The 25,891-nt window shown below is 42.9% G+C and overlaps 1 protein-coding gene across 1 annotated transcript in view; it reads left to right on the forward strand.

Annotated features, from left to right (window-relative positions):
* LOC306639810 (inactive serine protease PAMR1-like) overlaps window positions 1-19,299 on the forward strand; it is a gene marked incomplete at its 5' end in the record, with an annotated part of 56,390 nt that extends 37,091 nt beyond the window's left edge. The window contains 5 exon segments of the mRNA XM_079103532.1: window positions 9,812-10,024; window positions 11,704-11,770; window positions 14,746-14,978; window positions 16,034-16,326; window positions 18,218-19,299. Of these exon segments, the coding sequence (XP_078959658.1) occupies window positions 9,812-10,024; window positions 11,704-11,770; window positions 14,746-14,978; window positions 16,034-16,326; window positions 18,218-18,754 (1,343 nt within the window). The 3' untranslated portion in view covers window positions 18,755-19,299.
* Between the last annotated feature and the right edge of the window lie 6,592 nt (window positions 19,300-25,891).

Raw genomic sequence — 25,891 nt, forward strand, 5'->3', positions numbered from 1 at the left:
TAGTATCCTGACTTACTTTTTTCGCTCAGCTGGTTATCTGACTGACCTAAATATTTCATTAGCATAAAATTTGCCAACCGAAACGTATGCTTTTTTATGCACAGTTTTGTGAATCACTGCAAACCATTTCCAAAATCAAAGAGGACATAAGCAATAATAACTAAGTTAAAATTATTTAGAAGCAGAACAAGAACAATCCAAGAGAGAAGACAAGTAGATGGGATAGAGATTAAAAGACACCACTGAAGAGTTGCAAAGATGCTTGATTTTATTCGTTTCCTCCCTGTGTCTTAGGGTGAGTCCTGGGGAAATGTTGTACGATTCAGCTTTGTAAATTATAGAAATATTAATATGCTTTGATAATAGATATTTCTAAAAGTTAGATCATTCCCCTTCTCATGCAAAAAAAAAAAAAAAAAAAAAAAAAAAAAAAGACTGGTCTTGTTTATTCGCACACCATCCCAGTGTGTGCCAATTCAACTGGCTCCTGCCGTCGTGTTCCTTCAACCCTGCCTGAGAGCCTTCTCTGGCTGTGAAGACCCTCTGGCCCACATACCTGGGCACCCTGGAGATGTGTGGAGTTAATGTTCATCCCATCAGCCTTCAACAAATGGTGGCGCTTGGAGGTGATAACTGGTATCTTGCTCCTTGGGTGGGATAACAGTGAGGTATGTCCCACGATTTCCCAGGTTGCTAAATGGCACTGATTCTCAGTTGCCCCCAGTGATAACCTGCAGGATAAATGAAAAAATTCACTGTCTTATTTTACCTGTTCCACTGTTGGTCCTTCTTGGGATTGCCAACAAAATAAACTCCTCACACTCAAAACCTAATCTCATATGCTACTTCTGGGGGAACCCAACCTTAGACACCTCATGAAAGTGTATTTCTTGAAGAGTTAACTTGATAGTCTAGAGATCTATATTAGCCCTGGTTCTCCAGAAGAGTAGACCCACTAGGAGATTCATATATATATATAGGCTCATGTGACTGTAAAGGCTGAGAACCCCCAGCACCTGCCATCTACAAACTTGAGACCAGGAGAGCTAGTGGTGTAATTTGAAGGCTCTGGTGGAGAGAGTCAATGATGTGGGTTCCAGTTCAGGCCGGAAGGTATGGGAACCAGGAGCCCTGAGGACAGTGTGGATGTCCCAGCTCAGCCACCAGGCAGAGAGAACCTAGTGTTCCCTTCCTCCATCTCATTCCTTTGTTCTACTAGGCCCTCGGTGGACTGCAGGATGCCTACCCACATTGGAGAGGGTAACCCTCTACTCATTTTACCAATTCAAACACCAATCTCTTCTGGAAATACCTTGGGAGACACCAACAGATATAATGTTTAGGCAGGTGTTGGGCATCCCAGGATCCAGTCACATTCCCATAGAAAATCAGCTATCACATTCAGCTAGATCACTCTCTTTGGTGGCTTCTCTATAAAGAATTAGAGACATCATTGATCAATGATAAAGTACATATTTTAGGGTTTGGCCTTATCTCAAAATATGAATCATCTTCATTGCTGATTTAAAAAAACACTGTTAGACTCAGGAATTTATAATTCCACACACCACACACACCTACACCTCTTCTCTAGGGTCAGGGAGTAAGTGGAGAGACCACAGTGATGTTCCTAGAGAGCTAATAATAAAGATTTGTTTGAACTCTCACTTAGGATTTTCAGACAGCAATTGGAGCATGGCTGCTTCCATCACGAAGAAGTGTCTCTCTTCTAATTGTCCCATCTTTGCTTTATGCCCCTGATGTACTGGCCACCCTGCCGAGCTTCACCACGTGCCCTGGTTGAGTGGTGATCTCTGCCTAGTGACTCAGGGAGAACACAAATGTGATAAAACTGGGAACTCCAATTCCAACAAGACCCCAGTGGTTCGAAGCAGAAGCATCTGGATTAGAACCTGGTTCCATTTCACCAGCTTCCTATCCATAGATAAGTGGTTTGCTTTCAGACAACACAGCAGGCTCAGAGGTATCAACCCGGTTCAATCAATCACACCCAGCCACAGCTTCATTGCAACCGAGGCCATAAATTTCATGGTTGACTAATATTTGCTGAGACCACCCCCCATGCCCTATTTAAATTCATTTAAGGACCCTGTGATTACTTTACTTTATTCCTTGGTTAGGGTCCTATCTTCTGATGTAATTTTTAAGAAAGGCACTTTTCACTCAGGATGAACTGGTATTGATTTAAAAATTTAAATGCATTTCCCCCAAGCTCACTTGTGTGCTCTCTCTCTCTCTTTCTGTTTTTCTGTGTCAGAGTGAGTTGAGTCAACCCAAGAAAATAAACCGGATTTCCTACAATAACATTCCTTAAAGTTCTAATTAAACTATGAGGAATTTTTTTGATTAAGATTTTTTTTTTTTGTACCAGGGATTGAACGCAGGGATGCTTAATTTTTATTTTGAGACAGGGTCTCACTGAGTTGCTTAGACCCTCAGTAAATTGCTGAGGCTGGGTTTGAATTTGCAATCCTCCTGCTTCAACCTCCCAAGTTGCTGGGATTACAGGTATGTGCCACTATACCTGGTTGATTGAGAAAGATTTTGTTGGTAAGAATCTGACCCGAGGAATAAGTCACTGGAAGGAAAGTCTCCAACCATTTTTGTCTATAACTGCCTCCACGAGGCCAAGGAAAACCTTGAAATGTTTGAAGTACCTTAGTGTAATCATCCTGGACCAACATCACTTGTATTTCTGGATTTTAATGAAAAATTCATACGTTCAACATAAAGAAAAACATCTTCCAATGTCCTGTTCCACTGGGCATAGAGGAGGCACTCATTAAACATTTAATGTGCAAGAAAAGGGATCAGTCAAATTAATAGGCACCTCCCCAGTCCTTCTCTGAATGGCGGACTTGCTGGCTTCCAAGAGGCAAAGCAGCAAATAGATTCTTTGGTTCCTAAGGGCGTATAAATAGCTCCTGTCTCCAAATATGATCTTACAGCTTGCAGACTTAAGTAAAAGGAAAAGACAAATATTCATGGGAGTGAATCATATTAAGATTCTAGATTCCTTTAGAAAAATGTATCACTTTGTGGACAAGAATTTTCTGATGAATTGAGATAACGTGGAAGAAGAGGTCTGTTGTCTTTCCACAGCCGGGAGGAGGGTCCACTCCCTAGGTTAGGGATGAAGAGTGTGGACTTCCTTTTGTCACATTCAATATTACCGATTTGACCAGAGGATACACAAAAGCTAAATGATTGGTGCACGCTGAAGAACGGCTTTTCCTGAACATCTGTATGTTGATCTGACAGCCTTTCTGAGGTCTCTATCACCATGTCCCCTGCTAGCGGACCTCTGAACCTAGCCATCTCCACTTGGTCATGAGTCTGGCTGTAACTGTTCCATTCAAAGGAGAAAAAGATAAAATTGTATTTACTTTAAATCATATTAAATCCAACTCTAAGACCCATAATTCAGGAAATCACGAGAAATTCAATTTCAGTCATTTTTGAAGCCTCCTTGGTGCCCCAGGGTTATAAAGAGTCTTGTATATAGACCACACCAAATCCTCAAGGAGAATCCTCTGATGGTGGATTCTGGGTCGGCACTGTGTGGTCTGAGGAATCCCAATGCCCAGGAATGCTGAGGGTCACACATGGCTCCATATCGGGGCTAAGACCGCTGCCTCTCTGGGACCTCATCACAGACACTAGTGCCATGGAGAAGCCTGAGAGGCCCTGACGCCCAGCTGAGAAATCACCAGAGCCATGTTGTGTTGGTTTCTTCCCCAAACAGGACCTGAGTCAAGCATATGGGTCCAGGCGATTCACTGAAGGAATTCCTCCCATGATCTTCCAGCAAGAAGTTGAAGGATCAAGATTAAAGAGAGAGGAAGAAATCAAGCTCGAGTGTTTTCACCTAAAACTCTGACTCAGCCCAATTGGGACTTCTGGGAATGTAAATCGCACCTCAAAGAATAGGAATTGGACTTTTCTATTTCTACATTGGCTACAGGCAAGCCTGGGGTGGGTATGGGGGGAGGACAGAACTCTGGGTATTTTTTAGCTGATGCCCACACCCAACGGCACCCTCTGAAGGCTGCAGGTAGCAGCTCTGGGCAAAACTCAGGGTGTCCTGAGCTGGAAGGAGAGAATGAGGGGACCCGGTTGGGACACCAGTGATGATCATGTTAAGAGCCATCACAAAGCCATCACGTGAGCAGTCACGTGTGAAATCACACGGGATGTGAACTCACTGGAGGAAAAAAAAAAAAAAAAAAGAGAAGGCTTTCTTGAAATGCTTATTCTGCAACAAGACCCCAGAGAAATATACCTCTGACGTCTGGTGTTGTTCATCCAGTGGCATGTGGGGGCATGCTAAACTTAGTGTGTTAATGTCCCCAGGCTGAGTTCCAAAAGCAACAGGGCAATGTGCTATTTATTACTAATCACGGAATCTTACTCAACAAAGCAGGAGCTTGGTGCTCCTTCAGGCCAGGGATGCAGATGTTTTAAATTCTCCATTGGCTTTGCCTGAAAATATTCATCCCACTGAGGAGAAATGAAACATAAAGTCCTTGAAAAATCAAACAGAAAGAATCATGAATCTGTTCAATGGGGAGATACAAAGGTTTCTAAAAAGAGAACACATAGGGGGAAAAATCATTTTGAGACCTAGCCACAGGGAGGAACTCTGAGGAGATGCAGATGGTCTATGTACCCACCAGGTAGATGTCTACACGGGGAGAGAGAAGGAAGGATGGAGAACGTTTTAGAATTCTCTTCAAAAGCATCACAAGGGAGTATGCAAGCTTTGGAAAGTACAGAAAATGAAAGAGAAAGAAGAACACTCAGGGGCTGTTTGATATAGGAATATAATTTTAAGGCTTTATTGTGGAAGATTAAACAAAATAAATGGACAGACACCCTGGTTGGTACCCAGAAGTCTGAATCAACACAGTTTTGGAAGCTCTTCACGGGGAAACATTACCAAAGGCCCAGGAAATAGAGCGGAAGGTTGTGTTGTGCTTGAATAAGTCTAATAATGAGCTATTCAGATTTCTCTCTGGAGTGCTCTTTAAGGTGTATTAAATTAGGGAACTGGCTTTTAAAGGCAGTTGAGTGCTTTGTAATCAAAGGCAAATGAGGGAAAAGGAAACTTTGTGTTATTTCTGTTACTCCTCCAAATGCAGCCCAGCCAGGTAAGTGTTACCATCCTGTTTTATAGATAAGAAAATCAGTAGTTGGGGAGGTTGAGGAGTTCCCAGCTCTTAGATTTTTAAGTAGAAGACTGAATACATTTCACCCTTTATTCTTTCTATCCACCAACAAATATTTATTGAGCACCTACTGTGTGCTTATTCTAGGCACTGGGGAACCAGATGACTGATCTCAGGTCTATCTGATCCTGGAGGCCATTGTTTTTCTACCAGAGTCTAGTCACCAGACTTATTTAAGCAATTTCATGGAAAATTGTATTATATTGTGATTATGCAAAATATTAAAGAGATTTGCATGGACTGAGAGACAATGGGACAAAAATCAAGGCACAGAACACTGAAGGCTAGATTCAGATGTTTAATAGAGAGCACTCCAAAATATTGTGCTTGATTTTTTAAAACAACAATAACAGAAACAACAACAAAAATAATAAACAACAAACTTTTATGATTACACTTTATGATTGTAAAACTTGAAAAAAGTATAGAGGCAAAACTCATTCTTGATGTTATAAGCCACAGATAATGACTGTAATTATTATTTTATTTTATTTTTATCTTTTTGGCGCTAGGAATTGAACCGAGGGGTGCTTTACCACTGAGCTACATCCCCAGCCCTTTTCAATTTTTAATTTTGAGACGGGGTCTTGCTGAGTTACTTTGGACCTCACTAAGTTGCTGAGCCTATGACCCTCCCGCCTCAGCCTTCGAGTCTCTGGGGTCACAGGCCTGCACCATCACACCCAGCAACGACTGCAATTATTTGGAAGTATGTTTTCCACTCTCCCACTGTGTCCCCACTTTGGCTGCTTTAGAACATTCCCATGTGAGAATTTCTTCATTTCTGTCTGACTTGGAACTTTATGAATCTGTAGGTCAGTTCTTCCATGAGTACAGGGAAATTTTCATCTATCATCTCTGAGCACATTGTTTCTGATCATCATCGTCTCTCCTCCTCCTCCATCTTCCTCTTCCTCTTCCTATTTTCTCCTTCTCCTTCCTCTTCCCCTTCCTCCCTTTCCCCCTACTCCTCCTCCTTTCCTCCTCCTGCTCCTCCTTCATCTTCTTCTTCCTCTTCCTATTTTCTCCTCCTTCCTCTTCCCCTTCCTCCTTCTCCTTCCCTCTTCCTCCTCCTCCTGCTCCTCCTTCATCTTCTTCTTCCTCTTCCTATTTTCTCCTCCTTCCTCTTCCCCTTCCTCCTTCTCCTTCCCTCTTCCTCCTCCTCCTCCTCCTTCTTTTTTCTTCTCTCTCTCTCTCTCTCTCCCTCCCTCTCTCCCTACCTCCCTCCCCCTCCCTTCTTCTCTCTCTCCTCTCCAGGAATGCTGATTATGTATCTATTTACCTTCTCACGATGTCCTATGTATCTCTTAGATTTTCTTGAACATTTTTCGCCTTCTTGTCTCTTTTGACTTCGTTCTGAAATTTTTCTTATAAGCTATCTTTCAGTTCCGATTGGTTTGCTATTAAATCCATCCACTGAGTCTTTAATTTCTGTTGTTATATTTTTCAGTTTTAGATTTTTTTCCCTGAGGTTATTTTTTTCAGGGTTTCTGGTTTTCTGCCGAAGTTCTCAATCTTGTCTCTTATTTCTGGAACATATTCAACAGAGTTATTTTTAAGTAGTGTGTCAGATAACCACATTGCTGGACCCTTTATAAATCTGTTCCTATTGTCTATATTTCCTGGATTTTCAGCATAGTCTTGCCTACTGTCTTTGTCAGTTGGGGTTGCTACAGGACAATACCATAGACTGAGTGACTTAAACAACAAACATTTATTTCTCACAGTTCTGGAGGCTGGGAAGTCCAAGATCAAGGCGCTGGAAGATTCATTGTCTGGTGAGGGCTGCTTTCTGGTTCATAGATGGCTGTCTTCTTGCTGTATCCTCACATGGAGGAGGAGGGAGAGAGAACACTCTAAGTTGCCGTCTATAAGGGCACTAAATCTCACACACCAGGGCTCCATCCTCATGACTTAATCACTTCCCAAAGACTCCATCTGCCTAAATCCATGCTATCAGGGCTTAGGATTTCAACATATAAATTTGGGGGGTGGGGAGACAAGCACTCAGCACTGAACATTGCATTGGATCCTAACTTAGAAGCATCACTTGCTCTATCCCAATGTCGTTCCATGAGCTATAACTTAAACCAAATAATAGTTGTCAGCTCCCCATTCTAAGATATCATATTTGAGTAGTACCATTGATTTAATTATAGCTCTTCTGGGGTCAAAAGCAAGGATATTCTACATGAAAACTATACACATGACCTCATTTCAAAAATGTCAGATTAGAGAATTGTGTGCATTTATGAACTGCAGACATTGAGAGGCTCCTTAACCCTTGCACCCAGGTGTTTGTGTAGTCCAGGTTGGTTTCTCTTTAAGTCTTCCTTTATAGGCTCCTCAGCAAGAGAAGCAAAGGAAATGAATTGCCCTAAATCTTTGTTATCTCCAAGGACTTGAGAACTCTCCAAGTTCCTAGTATTTAAGCCCACATTAAATACTGTGTGTGTGTGTGTGTGTGTGTGTGTGTGCATTCCATGAGAACCCTGCAATGGCAACTCATGGCATGGGAGTCTAGCAGACCATGGCGGAACTTCCTTTCAAGGGGAAAACAAGCCCACTCTCAGGTTCCTCTGTTAAAACCATCAGTAGAAAAGATTTATCTTTTGCTGAGGCTGATGTGACTGGAGTCTAGTTCATTTTCTCGCAACATTCCAGGAATGGCCTTAAATATCACCCAATCTTTTTTGACCACAAGCTTTCGTAAATCTCAAGATGAATGAGGACCTGCACTTGAAAGGCATAAATCATAGCCCCTCGATAGGCTAACCGGCCACAGAGTCAAACACTGCCAGAGCCAGGCAGCCTGGTGAAGAATGTGGATCCCAGGTGAGCAGGGAACCACTTCTCAGCTCCAGATGATTGTCGCTCTGTGGGAAGGCAGGCTCAGAGGCTGCAGATCTGAATTATGTGAGAGGCCAGTGATACATATTTTCGTGTGAAATCCCCCAAGTTTTGTGTTGGCAACTAGTTCCATTATTTTAAACTTGCAGGCAGAATCCGCCATGTTTTTAATGTGGTCTCTGAGCCCCAATGGTCGCCCTATGGGATGTCTGTTCAGGCTGAATGCATTTACTCAGAGAAGATGGCTCTATCACCCAGGCTGCATGGACTGCTTTCTCCCTGTCCCCCTGCCACTCAGAGAGCCATTCCTGAAAATACAAGCACTGGGGTTTCCTGAGACCACTCGAAGCATAAAAAAAAAAAAAAAACCAAAAAAAAACACATTGCCCTCTTTACACCATTTCAGTATTTTAAACAGCTTGCTCAGTGAGGTCTCTTTTTTACACTTAAAATAAGAGTTTTGAATGCCCCCACCAGGGAAATCACTCATATTACATAATCCCCAAAGCACACAGAGTATTATTGATCATCTGCTGCATGGGCTATGGATAACCCTAGAGGAGACAAACCAGTCATTTGGCTAATTATAGCAATCTTGCCAAGTTGCACCCAGTAAAGTTATTTATTTTTAATTCTTGAATATTTTAGAGACGTTATCTGAAAGAAGATTTTTTTTTCCTTGCCTGAAGGCAAGCAAATAAGTTGTTTGGGAGATAATTGGACCAGTTATGGGAAGAAAAGTATGTCCAATGCATAATTGCATGACATGGGAACTGTTTTATAGGAATGAGCCTGTGTCTTAGAAGAATTTATTAAAATAAAACCAGGGAAGCTGATGGAGATATTGGTGCCTAAATCCAGTAATTAGAGGCTCAATTCTTTGGGGGGGACCCACCCTCTTTCCCTAGACAAGTCATATTCAGTATTGTGCCATAATCTAACAAAAATACGTTATCTATCTGATAGAATTTTTCCACACTAAATCTAAAATCTTGTTCAGTGCTCAGAATCACTTGTGGTGCCAGTTTTACTTTGAGCTGCTCTTCACTAGGAGTTAAAGAATGGAAGCATCTTTGCAGTGAATATTGAGTGTATAGATGGAAAGTTACTTTTGGACATCAGGGGAAATTTGTAATATTTTTTGCAATGATATAGTCCTCTATATTTTTAACCAAAACTTGAAGCACACTTTTGTTCTTGATATGAAATATAAAATCTAAATTCATTTCATATAGGCATGCTTGTTTTTAAGCAGTTTTATTTCTGTATACAACATAAATAGGAAACCGAACAGTCTAATTTAATTGCCCAAGCATTAGGAAACGAGGGAGATAATACAACGTTGAAAACCAATAATGCTGTATCCTGATCATAAAATCTAGGTGAAATATTTTTCTTGTCCAGGCTTGCCCATCTTCTATAATTTGAGAAAGAAATGAACAGGATCTTATAAGAATCAGATTTGTGTCAAAATTGTTTATATTTAGAATGAAATATTTCTCCACCTAAGAATAAATCATAAAAACAAGGAAAGACGTGTCTAATACATGCATTTTCTATTATGAGATTTCTCTTGGTAATTCTTTTGTGCACACTGTTAACAGGCTCGATATCACTGTTTTTATTTCAATGAAATATGAAAAGATTCGATTCTAAAATTAAATGACTCAGACTTTTAACAGTTCTTCTTTTCTCTTGTTTTTCACTTTTAGTCCTTGAAGAACGAAACTGCTCAGACCTTGTGGGCCCAGTCAATGGGTACAAGAAAATAACAGGAGGCCCTGGACTTCTCAATGGCCCTTATATAAAAATTGGCACTGTTGTGTCCTTCTTCTGTAATAACTCCTATGTTCTTAGTGGCAATGAGAAAAGAACCTGCCAGCAGAATGGAGAGTGGTCAGGGAAACAGCCCATCTGCATAAAAGGTGACTTATGGGTGTTTCTGGATTCTAGAGGAGTAGATGGAGTTACTGTGCTTTTTGATAGCTTTCATGCAGGTGTTTAAGTCCCTGGGGTGGGGGGATCACTTTCTCTCTTAAGTTCTCTCTGGAACCACAATATCTCTTAGATTAGAAACCATCCTGAAAAGCATTTGCTTCTTTTTTCTGGACCTAGGGAGAACTTGGTTACTATAATCACAACATCTTGAGATGATGGAGGAGAGTGATATAGTTATCAGAACAGTTCAGGAAAGACAACAGGGCTGTTTTATATATGCAAATCCAAGGTCAAAACTGAAAGGACTCATCTTCCCTGGCTGCCTATGTAGGGAGAGGTTAGGCCAACTAAGATGTTTCAAGACAAACAGGGCAGGTCCTTGAACAGTCAACAGACAGCTACAGGAACTAAATGAAAAGGAGAGAGGGGAGTTCTTGACATAGAGATAATTGCATGAAGCAGGTAGAAGGGGGGTTCATCTGAAAAGCTGGGGAGGATGTGAAGAGGAGTTGGGATGATATTTCAGATGGAAGACAGAGGAAGATTACAGAAGTGTAATTTACCAGGCAGTGGTAAATGCCATGGGAGGCAATCCAGGCAGTAAATTACAAAATGTAAGTTGGAGCCAGAGAAATGGAATGTTATAGAGAGAGGTTGGAACCATCCCTGGTGCAGTGGGGATGTGTAGTTTCTAGATGCTTCTGGTTAGCAGCACCTCTCTTTGGGGGGACAGTCACAATGATCTGGCTGTTTACTGGGAAGAAAAGCGTGTTCTTGTCCTAGATTATCCAGATAATTGCCTGAGTCCTCCACTTTCCCTTCTGGGTGTTTGTCAACAACCTGAATCATGGGAAAAGGAATGAAAGAGAATGATTTGTGAAAGGAATAAATCACTTTAGACTTTAGCCAGCAACGACTTTCATCCCCACCAGCACAGATTTCCGATGTTGGATTTCATTAAGTATGGGAACGGCGTTACATATGTCCTTGGAGATTTTTGTCAACTCTTCTTTTACAAATTAATACAACTAAAGTACTCTAAGTTGCTAATTAGACAAATGTTGGCTGCTTGATTGGGAAAGTGAGATGGGAAGGATTCCTTTTTACTTGTGGAAAAAAAGAGAGAGAGAGAGAGAGAGAGAGAGAGAGAGAGAGAGAGAGAGACTTCAGAAAAATTAAACTGTGCTTTGAGTTGTCTCCCAGAGATTTTTAGGGTCCTTAATAGCAGAAAAAGGACATGGAAAAATCAGCTACACAAGACTTATGTATGATTGACACTTCCGTCTGGTTTTAAATGAGAACATTCTAATTCCCATTGTGGGCTTTCTTTTAGGACTCCATTTGAATTTTATTGCATTGTGATCAAGTGTGCAAATGCTATTCACATAAGCAGATAGTCCTATTAATCGTCACTACCCCAAATCACCTAGGTGGAGGAGCTTTTCAGAGGTATCAGAGTTCTTCAGAGAAAGCTGTCAATTTAGGAGAAAGGCAGAATGCTTTTTTGCTAAGCGAACTATTCAAGCTTGGCTGACGTGTCTTGCCTCTGAGTCTGGGGAATGAGCACGTGATGTCCAGAAAGGGGGTTAGGTATGAATCTGAACTCAGCCATGTGAAAAGTGAGTATGGAAACAGATTATGCAGCATTGTCTGCTTTTTTTCCCAGCCTGCAGAGAACCAAAGATCTCAGACCTGGTGAGAAGGAGAGTTCTTCCAATGCAGGTCCAGTCAAGGTGAGACTGAAACACCTGCACTCTGCTATGAAGGGTAGTGGAGATTTCCTCTCCTGTCCCCTTTCTTTACTTGTGTTTGGCCAAAGACTGTCTGGGGTTTCTTAGGGACATTGAGTGCTAAATGGTCATGAAAGAATAGGGCTTGTTCGATGGAGGCTCATTAGCCAGCTGCCTTTGGCCAAGAGGTAGCAACTGTTGGAAGATGGACAAATTTTATTGGATCGTGGGAAAGGAGATGACTGGTGAGACGCAAGACTTTCAGATGGTCTTTGAGGAACTGGATTGTAATCCTTGAGTCTTCCCAAAGTTACTGTGTATGTATTGTGACATCAGGAAGAACACCTTCTGAAAAAACAGCTGGCAGTCAGAGGTTCTTGGTGGTAGAATTCAGAAACTAGAGGTGACTGGTCAGTTGTGATCAGGGATGTGAGCCCCCCAGAAGGCAGAGGTGAAGACCACCTGGTGGGGGGTGGGCCCAATTCTACTCATCTCTTCTGCATCGTCTTTTTTACTGTTTTTGCTCTAGTAACGAAGGCCTCCTTGTTTTCCTCTCTCTCTCCAAGCACAGTTCTGCCGAACAACTTTTTACCTGGGCCTTCTTTTGTCTGGAAACTGCTTCCAAAGGACACCATGGAGGCTCACTGCCTCCCTTTCAATTCTTTGCTCAGTTTTCACCTGACAGAGAGACCTGCCCTGACTGTTTTAAAACTAGCAAGCTCAGTTCCCCACTGACTGCTGAGCTGACTCCTTTACCTGGTGTTCATTGACCTTTATCATCTTAGCTTCCTCTCTCTGGTTGTCTTGGTTTACGAGTTCAATTTCTGTCTCCCCATTCCAAATGTAGAAGTTACAAGAACAGGAACATTATCTGCTTTGTTTAACTGATGTCCTAATGTCTGAGACAGTGCCTGCCACGTGGAAGACACTTAATAAATATTTACTGAATGAATACATTGGATTGACAGTCAAGGGTTCAAGACCTGGTTCTGCCTCTCTTCAGTTCTAGGTATTCCTAGGCGAGTTCCTAAACTTTCTGAGTCTTTTTTCTTTTTCTTTTTTTTTTTTTTTCTTTTGAAAAGTGGGAATGATCATAGCAGTCTCTGGGGACTGTTGTAAGGATTAAAGCCAACACTAGTAGCTAACACTTATTACATGGTTGCCATGTACAGCTGCTCTTCGGAGTATTTTACGTATTTTAGCTCATTTGATCTTCACTACAGCCTCTGAGGAAGGCACTATTCTTTTTATTACAGATTCTATTCCCATTTTTATTACAGATGGGTAAACTGAGGCTCAGAGAAGTAAAGTAACTCACTCAAAGTAGCAAAACCAAGATATAAATTTAGCATCTAGCTCCAGGGTCTGCTCCCTTATGCACTAGACTAACCTTTAGCAAAGTACCTTGTACATATGATCACCTAGTAAAGCAGCTATTGTTAGCATTAGTAACAATGAGTCTGAGTGACCAGACTGGCCCTGGAGTATCCTAGGTGAGGATATCCTTCAGCCTCTCGCCCCTCCTCAGGTTTTCTCTCCTAAATCTTTCCCTTTTAGACAAGGCAATTGGTTTGTAATGGAGGCAGCAGAATCCAAACTCTGCCCTGTCTTCCGGTCTTTGTGATTCCCCTGGGCTGGACTCTCCAATAAGTGGAATCCACCTTTTCTTCCCAGGGAGACATCATGTGGAGGCACCACTCTGTTCAAAAAGACCACAAGTCTCCCTATTTTTAAGGCAATTGTAATGAAAGTTTAGGTAGCTAAGTGCCAGGAGTCTCAGGTAAATGGGAAGCAAGCCTAAAATTTTTTTTTTTTTTTTTTTTTTTTTTGATCTCTTTCCGGAAGGCAGGCTGCTGAAGTGGGGGTTCTGCCTATCTCAAGGAGCCAGGCTCACCTGAGAACCCCCAAGGGCAGTATGAACCTTCAGTGGCCAAGAGATAAGCTTATTTGCAATTTCAGAAGCTTCCAGAATCTCAGATCTGGTCAGAAACGTGATAGGAATACTTGTTGAGTAAAATCAATATAGATGGATTATTTGCTCTGATCCAAGCTCTATAGAGATGCATAAAATAATTTCTTACAGTGATATCAAATTGATGTGGTATCAATCCCAGGTGGAAGTCGTGACTGCTAGGCACGATCTCAGGCACCATCTTTCTTTACTGTGCACCCATGAGCACTCCCACTTCCCTCTCTGGGCCTCTCTTCTCCATTCATCAAATGAGAATGAAGACATTGATTCCCAACAGAATTTCAGCTTGTCAGTGGGCACCAATATAAAACGAACACAGGCAGGACCACGTCTGCATATCTCCCCCAAGAACCCCTGACTGGTCTCTGGGTCTTTCACCTTCAGGGTTCATTTAATATCCCTTTCCACATTTACACACAACACTTCATATTTCTCCCAATCAATGTGCCCTGAGAGGAAGTTCTATTCTCTGAGGTGAACTAATTACATCTGCTAATTGCTAAATCAAGCTACTGTATCAACACAGTTTAGTTCAAGTCAATTCCTAATATTGCCCCATTATGATAATGTTTAGAGGGGGAAAAGTACGCCTGGATTCTCTCATTCAAATTAACTCCCTTTTCTGTTTAGTTTTGCAATTAAATTTGTGTGTGTGCATGTGTAGTGTCTTTGGATAGCAGCTATTATGTCAGATGTTGTTCTCTTGGTAAAAATTCTAGGCAGTTGGAAGCATGCCAGAAATGGAAATGGAGGAATAAAGATTGAGGCGTACAAGAGAATTTGCTCAGTGGTAGAGGTGAAGGGTGCAGTGTGTGTGTGTGTGTGTGTGTGTGTGTGTGTGTGTGTAGAGAAAGAACAGCGATATAGAGATGGAGACAGGAAAGGAAATGGATATTTTTCTCTTCTGTAATCAAATATCAACATGGGAACTGGCATGGGTGGTAAAGGGGCAACTCTGACAGTCTCTTGCCCTGTCCTTTCTCTGGCCCCTCGTGCTCTGACCCAGGGAGACACCTCTACACCAGCTGTATTCATCGGCCTTCAGCAAGCAGAAACTGCAAGGTGCCCCCACCAAGAAGCCAGCCCTTCCCTTTGGAGACCTGCCCCCTGGGTACCAACACCTGCACACCCAGCTCCAGTATGAATGCATCTCTCCCTTCTACCGCCGCCTGGGCAGCAGCCGGAGGACATGTCTGAGGACTGGGAAGTGGAGTGGACGGGCCCCGTCCTGTGTCCCTAGTGAGTCAAGCCTTATCTTTGAGCAGCAGTATCTTCCAGTTAACCATCTTCCAGTCAAACCATTAAACTTGTTGAAGATCTTTGGTGAGAGTCCTATTGCTCAAAGGAATGGTCTTCCATTGCTTTCCCTAGTCTGGTGATAACCTGAAATTCCCTAGAGTTTCTTCCTTTGACTTTAACTTACTTCCCAGGAGAAACTAAGTCCTGAAGTCCTAGGGGCCATACTTTCTGTGGCTAAGTCTATGGTATTTACTTGAAAAAGAGGGAGAGAGCGGGAACTCAACAGCAAGGAGGGAGGGGTTAAAGATGCCAGGAGGCCACTAGTTAGGTCGTCTCGGCTACTCTAAGCTCCATTTCACAGCCACCCTCCAATGATATTCAGACATTCATTAGTTAATCGTTATTAGTCTTTTTTTTTTTTTTTTTTTGCAGTGCTGGGAATTGAACCCAGGGCCCTGTGCTTGCAAGGCAAGCACTCTACCGACTGAGCTATCTCCCCAGTCGCGTTATTAATCAATGGAGCATTAATTACCTCTTCCGTTAGGATGATAGTTACTGAGATAATATGTGGAAGTGTCTAGAACAGGACTCCTCTCTCCATCCTCGGTGTGAAAGGAGAGCAGTATGGTTTAGTTCATGGTGGTTGTGTTTGTCATGACAGTCATGATATTTTTGAGTCTGTCTATATACCTCGTCTCTTTCAGTCTTCTGGAGCCCTATGAGACCATTATTACTGCTCTATCCATTTTACAGGTGAGGAAACTGAGACTCTAAAAAATTAGGCAACTTGACCAAGGTCCTGTTGATAGTAAGTTTCTGGGATCACAATCCAGGTTTCATTTTACTATAAATTCTCCAATTTTAACCCTAGACTTTATAACCAACCGTGTCTAGATTAATATTTAAAGGGAGAAGAAAACCAGGGTAGGAAGCTTAGTGGTCATTGCACCTATGGGACCCCATTTCCACATTTGTGCTCTCCTGGCAGAGAGACCATTCCCTGTTGGATGTGAAAGATCTAAGTTGATATTACTGAACAGCTATTTTCTCCATAGTCTGTGGGAAAATCGAGAACATCACTTCTCTGAAGACCCAGGGGACACGCTGGCCGTGGCAGGCAGCCATCTACAGGAGGACCAGTGGGGTGCATGATGGCGGCCTGCACAAGGGTGCGTGGTTCCTGGTCTGCAGTGGCGCCCTGGTGAATGAGCGCACCGTGGTGGTGGCTGCCCACTGTGTTACTGACCTGGGGAAGGTCACTGTCATCAAGACCGCAGATCTCAAAATTGTCTTGGGGAAGTTTTACCGGGATGATGACCGGGATGAGAAGACCATCCAGAGCTTACGGGTAAGAGAGGAGGGCTTAACTTGGAAACTGGGGCTTTGTCTCAACCAATTCTAAGCACAGGAGAGCAGGACCATGTCAGCCCTGTCACCTCAGCATGTCAGTAGCCAGCTCAGAGCTTGGCGCACACCACGTGCTTGGTGTTCCATATTGAAGGTACTGGAAAGGGGCATTTCAAAAGGCCATCCAAGAATGGTATGAATCTACATCGTGTGCAACCATAGAAACGAAATGATGTACCCCATTTGTGTCCAATGAATCAAAATGCAGTCTGTAAAAAATTTTAAAATAAATAAATAATTAAAAACCGAAATAAAATAAAAAATAAAAATTAAAAAATAAAAAAACAAATTAAAAAAATAAGAGACATATTCCATCTATCATCATAGTTATCAAAAGTCAATTACCTCCAAGTATCAAAAGTAAATTACCTTCATCTAGTAGTTTGAAACAAATTAAAAATTAGTGAAATTATTTAATAGGTGGCTAGGCCTAAAACCATCTACTCTGTGGGCATTCTATGTCACTGTACCCTCACAGCCTAGCACAGAGCCTAGATCAGGGTGGATAAACAAACAGTTCTTGAATGAAAGAGAGTTAATCGCCCGTTACATTTGGGCACTATACTGGGTAGGCTCTGAGGACGCAGACAAATCCTATCCAAGACACTCCTAACTAATTTACAAAATTCTTTTCTCTTTCTTGCTTCCCTCCCCCATCTATTTATCCATCAATCCATCCATCCATCCACCTACCCATCTGCCCATTCATCCATCCATCCATTTGTTTCTCCTTCTATCCTTCTATCTGTTCATCCATCTGTCCATCTATATAAGGGCTTCCACATGTGCCATTCACTGAAAATAGATACAGAAAAGAACAATGCATGGTTGTTTACTCTGAAGAGTCCAGTGTAGCAGGAGAGATACCCTTTATCATGATCAGCACGACGTAAGAAGAACCTGAAGGAAATATGCTCAAACACAGTTGAAGTAATAGAACATATACATTATGGTGTACATTATGCGATACCTATATAGTATCACAGAGGTGAGCTCTTAGAGGCCTCTATCAGAGAGGATGATCAGCAAGACTTGGGAACATCATGGAAGAGTGTGAAAAAGTCTATGGAACATTCTGGGCATGTTCTTATGGGGAAAGACTTATGGGATGTTGTTAGGGAACATGGCTCTATCTTGCTGGCATGTAGGTACATGAAATGTTACACAGGTAGCCTTTGGGGTCTGTATGTTTTTGATACTGATATATATTTTCTTAATCAGTTCCTTAGAAGCAACATTAAAAAGTTGAGATGTTTCAGTTAAAGACCTGGAGTCCATTCTCTAGCAAAATTAGAGTGCTGGTCCATTTCTGCATGGCATTGATCAGCTGGAATGAAGTGGCCTCTGCCCATTTATTTGTTTGTTTGTTTGTTTATTTATTCATACAGGGGATTGGACCCAGTGATACTTTATCACCAAGTTACATTCCCAGTCCTTTTTATTTTTTATCTGAGACAGGCCTTGCTCAATGTCTGAGGTTGGCCTTGAATTTTCAATCTCTTGCCTCAGCCTCCTGAGTCACTGGGATCACAGGCATATGCCACTGCACCCAGCTGTCTGTCCACTCTAGATGGGGTGTGTGCTCCCATTCTCTGTAGCTTCACCAGTACGCTCCATTTATTTAATGCTACCTACCAGACCCAGGTAGTCATTTCAGTTTGCAGTACTGGAAACAGAGAAATTACTTTCTAAGATTTCTTGAGCAAAGTATGTCAAGTAATTGTACCTAATTTTTAGGAAATTTCTCCCAATGATTTAGTCCCCAAACTTGACTGTTCTTGTCTGCCATGGCCTAGATGCTCACCATTGCTATCCATTCCTTGAACTGGTAGATTTCTGCTATCATTCTGCATCCCAACTATGACCCCATACTGCTTGATGCTGACATCGCCATCCTGAAGCTCCTGGACAAGGCCCGCATCAGTACCCACGTCCAGCCCATCTGCCTCGCGGCTCCTCGGGACCTCAGCATCTCCTTCCAGGAGTCCCACATCACCGTGGCTGGCTGGAACATCCTGGCAGATGTGAGGAGCCCTGGCTTCAAGAATGACACGCTGCGCTCTGGGCTGGTCAGGGTGGTGGACTCACTGCTGTGCGAGGAACAGCATGAAGACCATGGCATCCCTGTGAGTGTCACGGACAACATGTTCTGTGCCAGCCAGGATGCCAGTGCCCCGTCTGACATTTGCACTGCGGAGACAGGAGGCATCGCAGTGATGTCCTTCCCTGGCCGAGCATCACCTGAGCCACGCTGGCATCTGGTGGGGCTGGTCAGCTGGACCTATGACAAATCATGCAGCCATAGCCTCTCCACAGCTTTGACCAAGGTGCTGCCTTTTAAAGACTGGATCGAGAGGAACATGAAATGAGCCAGCAGCAGGCCTATCAGGAAGCTTTCCCATGCATTTGTGTATACCTGGGCTACAGGACACAGTGTGACCTGAAGTGTGATTTTGCCCATGAACTTGGCTATGCCAGGGCTTCTGATTTCAGGGACACAACTCAGTTTGGGGGGGTGAGTAGAGCTCAGTTTCTAGTAGCCATTGCCTTCTTCCCACCTGCTTGGAAACCCCTGGGATGATACCACAGCTTCAAGAACTGAGTTTCTTCAAAGAAGAGCAAATGAATAGCAAAGAAAACCTCCCCATTTGACTGACCTGGTGGTCTTCCCACCTTTCAATGAGGTCAATGTCATGGTCCCCTCTGGTTGAGGGTTGAGCTGAGGAGTTCTGGGCTTCACAAAGCCTCTGTTGAGGCTCCAGCCAAACCAAGTTCCAAAGAGCTGCCTGCAGGACAGTCCAGCGCAGTTGAGTTAGGATGTGGCACATGCTTTGTACCTTGCCACAGTACAGTCTGATCCTTTTCCTTTCCAATCTCCTGTACATATTTTAATAAAACAAGGGTTGGCTTCTGACCTACAAAACAGATGTGCTCTGCTCTCCTTCCTGCATGCTGCTTCTCTGAGCTACATGTAACAGAGCCAAGGCTCAGTGATAGCCCTTTAATATAGAACTAAGGGTTATTATTCCCAAATAATGTGTGTGACAAAGACCATGCTGTCTTTTCAATACCAACCCTTGGAGCTTGGTGGGTCATAGGTTTGGAGAAAAAAAAAAAAAAAAAGACAGGTGCCATCAGATGACACAGAGAGGAAGATGCCAGGGACTAGCTGATTTCCAGTTCTCATATTCTAGATCCAGAACAAAACCCATCTTTGTAAATAAAATAAATCTTCATAGCATGTTTTAGAGAAGTTGAATTGAAGTCACATGTTCACTTACATCAGATTTATGTATCCCAAAACCTGTAGCCTCACCGTTTTCTAGAACTTATGTGAGTTTCCTCCTAAGCCCCAGTCCCACTTCCCATTGGATAAGGGAGGAAAAATTAAATGCAATCCCGTAAATTCCTTATGTGATCCTTCCAGTAACATTCTTCTTTTGGGGTGACTTACTCTTTTGTCTTTTCCCCTTCTTATAATTTGGATCTTAAATGTCCCCTCAGAGGCTCATGTGTTAAAGGCTTGGTCTCAACCTGGTGGTGCTATAGGGAGGAGGCAGAAATGTTTGGAGGTGGGGTCTGGTTGGAGGAAATAGGTCACTGGGGGCATGCCTTTGAAGGATTTATTTTGTCCCTGGTCTCTTCCTCCCCTGGTCTGCTTCTGGCTGCCATAAGGTCCACAATTTTACTCCACCATGCTGTTCCCCTTTGATGTTCTGCTTCACCACAGGCCCACAGCCATTGAGTCAGCTGACTATGGACTGCAAACTAGAATCAAAATAAACCTTTCCTCCTTAAGCTTATTTCCTCAGGTATTTTTGTCATAGTAGCAGCAAGCTAACTAGCACTCTCCTCCTTGCCAGTTTTCTCTTCTACAAGATGATGACTTAGAATCTTGAGTACCTTTGGGCATTGGGACCATAGAGGGGACTTCTGAGTTCATGCTGGTTCCTGGGTGAATATGGCATGTCTTTCCCATCCTGGATGTTTTGTTGATATTTGGTACTAGAATCTATAACTAGCTAACTTATGCTGTTTTCTCTCTCTGCTTCCATGGAGGCTCAGAGATCCTGCTGATTGGCTGCTTCTCAGCTCTGGTGGGGATTGGCACTTCTGAGATCTTGTGGTGACTCCTATTTGACCCTGGTTTGGATTACTTGGCCTCATGGCCACAGCGATGACTTCTCTGTCAATTGCCCAGCCAGACTCTTAGTGACCCTCTCTTCCTCCTGGTGGGGCTTGTGGGAACTTCTCAGTCTTTTCTGTACCACATGAGAACAGGGAACCCAGGCTTGTTACAGGACATCCTAGGAGACATTAGCTGCCTATAGATCCAAACAGGACCCTAAGTGTTCTCTCTACTTGTTTCAGAGAACTTCCGCCTCAAGGACTTTAGCTCCAAGTCTGGAGTTAAGGACATATTTGATTCCCAGACTGCCTCCCTATCTCTATTTTTATGTAACCCCAGCAGTCAGAAGGGAGTTACTTCTACTGTGTCTTTTTGTTGACTTTCCTGGGATTTTTTCTGAGTCACACTCTCCTCCTTGCACCCACCCCCACCTCCATCCTGATTGTTTCATATAAGAGCAGTACATAATTTATCAATTGTTGAGTACAAATTAACCAACACTTAATGGCTTAAAGAAATAAGCATTTATTCTCTCACAGTTTTGTGAATCTGGAATTGGAGAGTGGCTTGATCTGAGGTTGCAGTCAACTGAAGCCTTGATCAAGGCTGGAAGATTTGATTCTATAGATATTTATCAGGTGACCCAAAGATTTTGTTTTAAGCCTAAAAGACTTGGATCTTGAAAGATGTAATGGCAACTGGATCAAAGAGATCTGAATTCAAATTCCTATCTTTCAGCTTTTTTCTCAGTGATCCTGGGCAAGTTGCTTAAGCCTCCTTACCACCCCTTCAGCAGGTGTTTAATTGGTATGATAAGACCCTAGGATTTTATCATGGTAGCTGCACAATAGGAAGATACTGTAGAAAGCAATGAAGTCAAACACGGTGTTGTGGTTGGGATCTTAAATATCCCCCAACGGCCCTTTTGTTAAATGCTTGGCCACCAGCCTATGGCACTGTGGGGAGGTAGTGGATCTTTAGAAGGTGGGGGCCTCTTGGGAGGAAGTTAGGTCATTGAAGACAATATTGGAATCCTGGCTTTTCTCTCTCTCTCTCTTCTCTCTCCTCTCTCTCTCTCTCTCTCTCTCTCTCTCTCTCTCTCTCTCTCTCAGAACAAGTCTTTCCTCCTCCTGAGCCATCTATCTCAGGTATTTTGTCACAATGATGGAAAACTGACTAAAACACATGGCATGTGTCAAGGCCTGGGTTATCCAGCTAAGCATAGCACCCCAAAGCCTCCACATCTGCCTCCATGGGCATTTTGCACATGGGTGTCCATTCTCACATTCTCCTGCCTGACTGTTTGGACCCCCCCACCACCTGACCATCATGCTCCCTACTTCTTTGACGCTTTATTGCATAGCATCAGTTTTCCATCCTTGCCTTACTGCTCAGACCTTGTTCATATTACTGTCATCTCTGTCATGACTTTGATGCTCTTAGATGCTTAATCTGGCCCCAAATCCCGAGAATGCAGTTAATAGCCCTATGGCCATTTGCCACCACCCCTAGATCTTCCTACCTCAGCCATGAGTATTTAATTCCATAAGACTCAAGTCAGAACAAAAGAATCAGGCATGAGCCTGTCCGTTGCCTGTACCTGGCTGCTGTTGGAATGTTCTCCATCTCTCTTTATAATGTGAGTCTTGTATCCTAGGATAGGACTCTTGGATGGAAATCTGGAGTGTACATCAGCAGAGGCTTTTCAGACAACCAGAACTCTTGAGAGTCATAGAGAGTAAGGGATTATGATCACCACATAAAACTAGGCACTTGTGGAGAAGACTTTGCTCCAGGTTGGACCTGGATTAACTAGAGAGCAGTTGGGAAGGAGAACTGGATATGAAGTTGGCAGAGCAAGGACAAACTGGAACTCATGAGGACAAACAGAAAGCCATGTGTGTCTCTTGCTGCTGCCAACCTCATTGACATGAGTGACCTGCAGGAGAAGTTGGTACCCTTAGCAATGGCCAAACACTTACCTGTTTCAGGATTCAAAGAAGCCAGGAAAGGATGCTGGAAAAGCTGTGGGCCTGGTTGCTGTCCCACCCCAGCAAGGGGAGTGACATGGAATGACATTGTGTGTGAACTGCCATGGTGTGCGATGAGCTCTACCAAGTTCCAGGGTGTGAGAATAGCTGTTATTTCACTCTCCATTCCAAATCTCACGAGAGTTTTCCTTGTCTCCCTACCCCTAATCCAGAACCATACAGGGAAGGAAATTTTGCAACATAGTTCCAATTTCCCTAAATTGACATGGAACAAATCATCACAAGTGCTGGGAAAGTGACTGTCCACTGAGCATGCCTTTGGGGAGATTCAGAGAAGGCTCCTGCTTCATCTAGAATAGTTTGATTATAATTCCTTTTGTAGTGGTTGTTTTGCTTTTATATGTACACTCGTGGCCCCTGACAACTGACATTCTATCAGCTAGACTTTGATGCTCAGGTATCCATGGTATTCCTAGCTAGGGTGTGATGTTCTCCTCTTGAAGGTAAATAATTTCACAGAAATTATTATCCATTTGCAAACATTCACTCATGTCAGCATCCTTCACAGTCATTCTGTGACTAGGATAGATCAAGACACAGACAATACCACTTTCATATCTTGTGTAACCTCTATGCAAACTGCACAATGAACTCTCTCCCTTTCCAGGGAGTTAACAAGAGTGACTGCTCCTTCTCCATCAATTACAGTTTTGGTCTCAATCTTCTATTAAGATGGCCAATTCTAGAAGTACTCCTGCTTTCTGACAGCATCCAACCCACAACTAAGCCCTACTCCTTGAAACCTCCCCCAACCCATTTAGAAGTTCAAATTCTATAAGTTCTTTCCAAGACATTCTTGATGAGACCCCTCTCAGTTCTCCATGATGCACACTGTCCCTCACTGCATGGAGAAATTTGGTCAACTACAGGTGTTTCTGGTGGTCTTTGGCTGGAGATCTTTTCATGTATGTATATGTGTATATGTATATGTGTATATGTATGTAAATGTCCTCCCTAAATCAGGTAGATTTTACTTACATTTTGTGTACCATATGATACAATTTAAGTGATACCTAAAATTTAGATAAACGCCATGATTTAAGCAAGATCTTCACTTTCCTTGGAAGCGATCAGGTTTATATCTGAAGTGGTCTTTAACAGATAGCAGAGTAATTAACTCACACTGTATTCTCTTACATAAACTCCAATAGAATCACGAGAAAGGGACTACAAGGACAGAGTCCTTAGTTAACTTTTTCTTTGCAGTGTTTCCCAAAGAGGACTGACTCTTTAGTTAACCTCTCACAGTATAGTTAGAACTTCAAATCTCTGGAGTGACGGACAGGAAAGGAGTATAAGTAAGGAAAGAACTTGGGAAATTAAGTATGAAGTGGGCTGTTTTGGAAAAGGGCTGATCATTCTGCACAATGAAACCTTCATTACAGTGACAGGTCGGGCTGATCAGCCAAGGCAAGGCTCAATCAAGGTGGGAGGCCATTGGTGGTGGATCCCACATGCTAGGATTAATAATGTGGCTTCTCTTCGCTCATTTGTGAACATTCAGCTCATGTCATCAGGACAGTGAAAAGATGGAAGTGGAGTTCTAGAAAGGAGTTCAGGAGGGCTGTCCTGGACATAGGGAAGCAGTCAGAAAACCCAGCTTGAGCTCTAATCCCAGCTCTGTCACTATCCCACAATTGGTTCTCATCTGCAAATGGAATGCAGTGATGTGAAACTTCAGCGGGACATGCACCTGGTAGTCAGGCAGGTGAGCAGTACCTGGCCCATTGCACTCTGTTGGCTGCTGCTGTGTGGTGCTCTGCTGTTTTTCTCCAGGAGGGAAATGAGGGGTCAAGAGCCAGTAATAAGGAATGCTATGAGGAACAGGGAGAGGAAAGAGTTTCAGGATGTCATTGAGTTCCAAGCCTGTAGAAATAAGTTTGGAGTGCAGTCAATCACAGGAAAGGATGTGTACAGATAAATGGGGACCAAGGGTTAGAAGAACCAAGAAGATTAAGAGCAAGAAATAATGGGATTGTGTGAGAGGCATCTAAATAAATTTAGGAGACAAAGAGCCAGGACCTGTGTGACTTTTGAAATGTACTTCCCTATCTACACTTGAGTGGGATGGGACAAGGGTGGTACAGGTTGCACTTACCAAAAAGGACCAGGCTAAGCTAGACGAGTAGGATATTTGCAGCCTTTAACCCTCTCCTTACAGCACACTACCCATTACACTCTGGAGTTATGAGTCTAGGGTTTGGATATGAATCTTCCCAATTCTTTGGGATTTAGAAATTTTCATGCTGTCAAATTCATCATCTGCTCAAAACTTAATGGCCTTTCACATTGACTGTGTATATCAGAATTTTTGTTGGTAAAAATTTCTCCCATCCTGAATATAACCAAGAATTGTGATTTCATTGACTTTAGACCTGCTGGTCACATTCATTCATCAATAAAAATCAAGTGCTTTCTGTGTATTGAGGCCTGGGAACACTGAAGGTAGACAATGTAGGTGGGTTCTTGCAATCAGTCACATGATTCCAGACTTAGATGTGGAGTTAGAAAGCATGGTAACCACTAGGGAGTGAAGTACAGTACGCCTGAAGATTGTATCACAGTAATGGTATCATGTAATCTGAAGGGCATGGGGCACATAGTTTGCCTCCCTGCAGAGGTGATGGTTGAGTGGAGGAGTTAGCTGCTAGAATGAGGATGTGGAGTGAGAAAGAACATTCCAGAGGGAAGAGCACGTGCAAAGATTTTGGGAAGGCAGGCTCCTGGCATGTCTGAGGAACGTCTCAAAAACCAGTAAGGCTGCCGGGGAAAGTGCCATCTCTCCACGGGACTGAGGTTGGAGATGGAACCAACCATGAAAAGCCAGGTCAGAAACTGGGAAAACCAGATGAGAGGCACTGCCAGGACCACACTGTGCATATCAAACCCTGTGAACTCCTAGAATGTCACTAGGCATTATTAGTGAGGCCATCAAGTCATCAAGGATAGCCCTTGGCTTTGACCTTGGGTTGGTTATTGTCTAACATGGGACATGAATGAAGTCCACGAGTCTCCTTGCATTCACCCAAACGCATGTTGTTCTAACAGAGAATGATCGTAAATGAAGAAGAGATGAGATGCAGGAAGAATGCCAACGGTCAATGTCAGATGCAAAGTAAGACACTGATCTCTCCTGCCTTTTTTTTTTTTTTTTTTCCTTCTTTAGGATCCTGTGAAAATTTTGAGTGAAATATTTGGGATCCCTAGGGCTTGGGGAGGTTTATCTTTTCAGGGCTGTTGGAAAGATGAGAACATTTTGGAGTGGTTTGGTAGCAATTTGTGGTCTCTCTTTGCTTTTCTTGGCAGCAGGTCTTGCTGTCCCTGGC

Source organism: Sciurus vulgaris (assembly GCF_902686455.1).
Source record: "Sciurus vulgaris genome assembly, chromosome: 11".
In the NCBI taxonomy this organism is placed as follows: domain Eukaryota; kingdom Metazoa; phylum Chordata; class Mammalia; order Rodentia; family Sciuridae; genus Sciurus; species Sciurus vulgaris.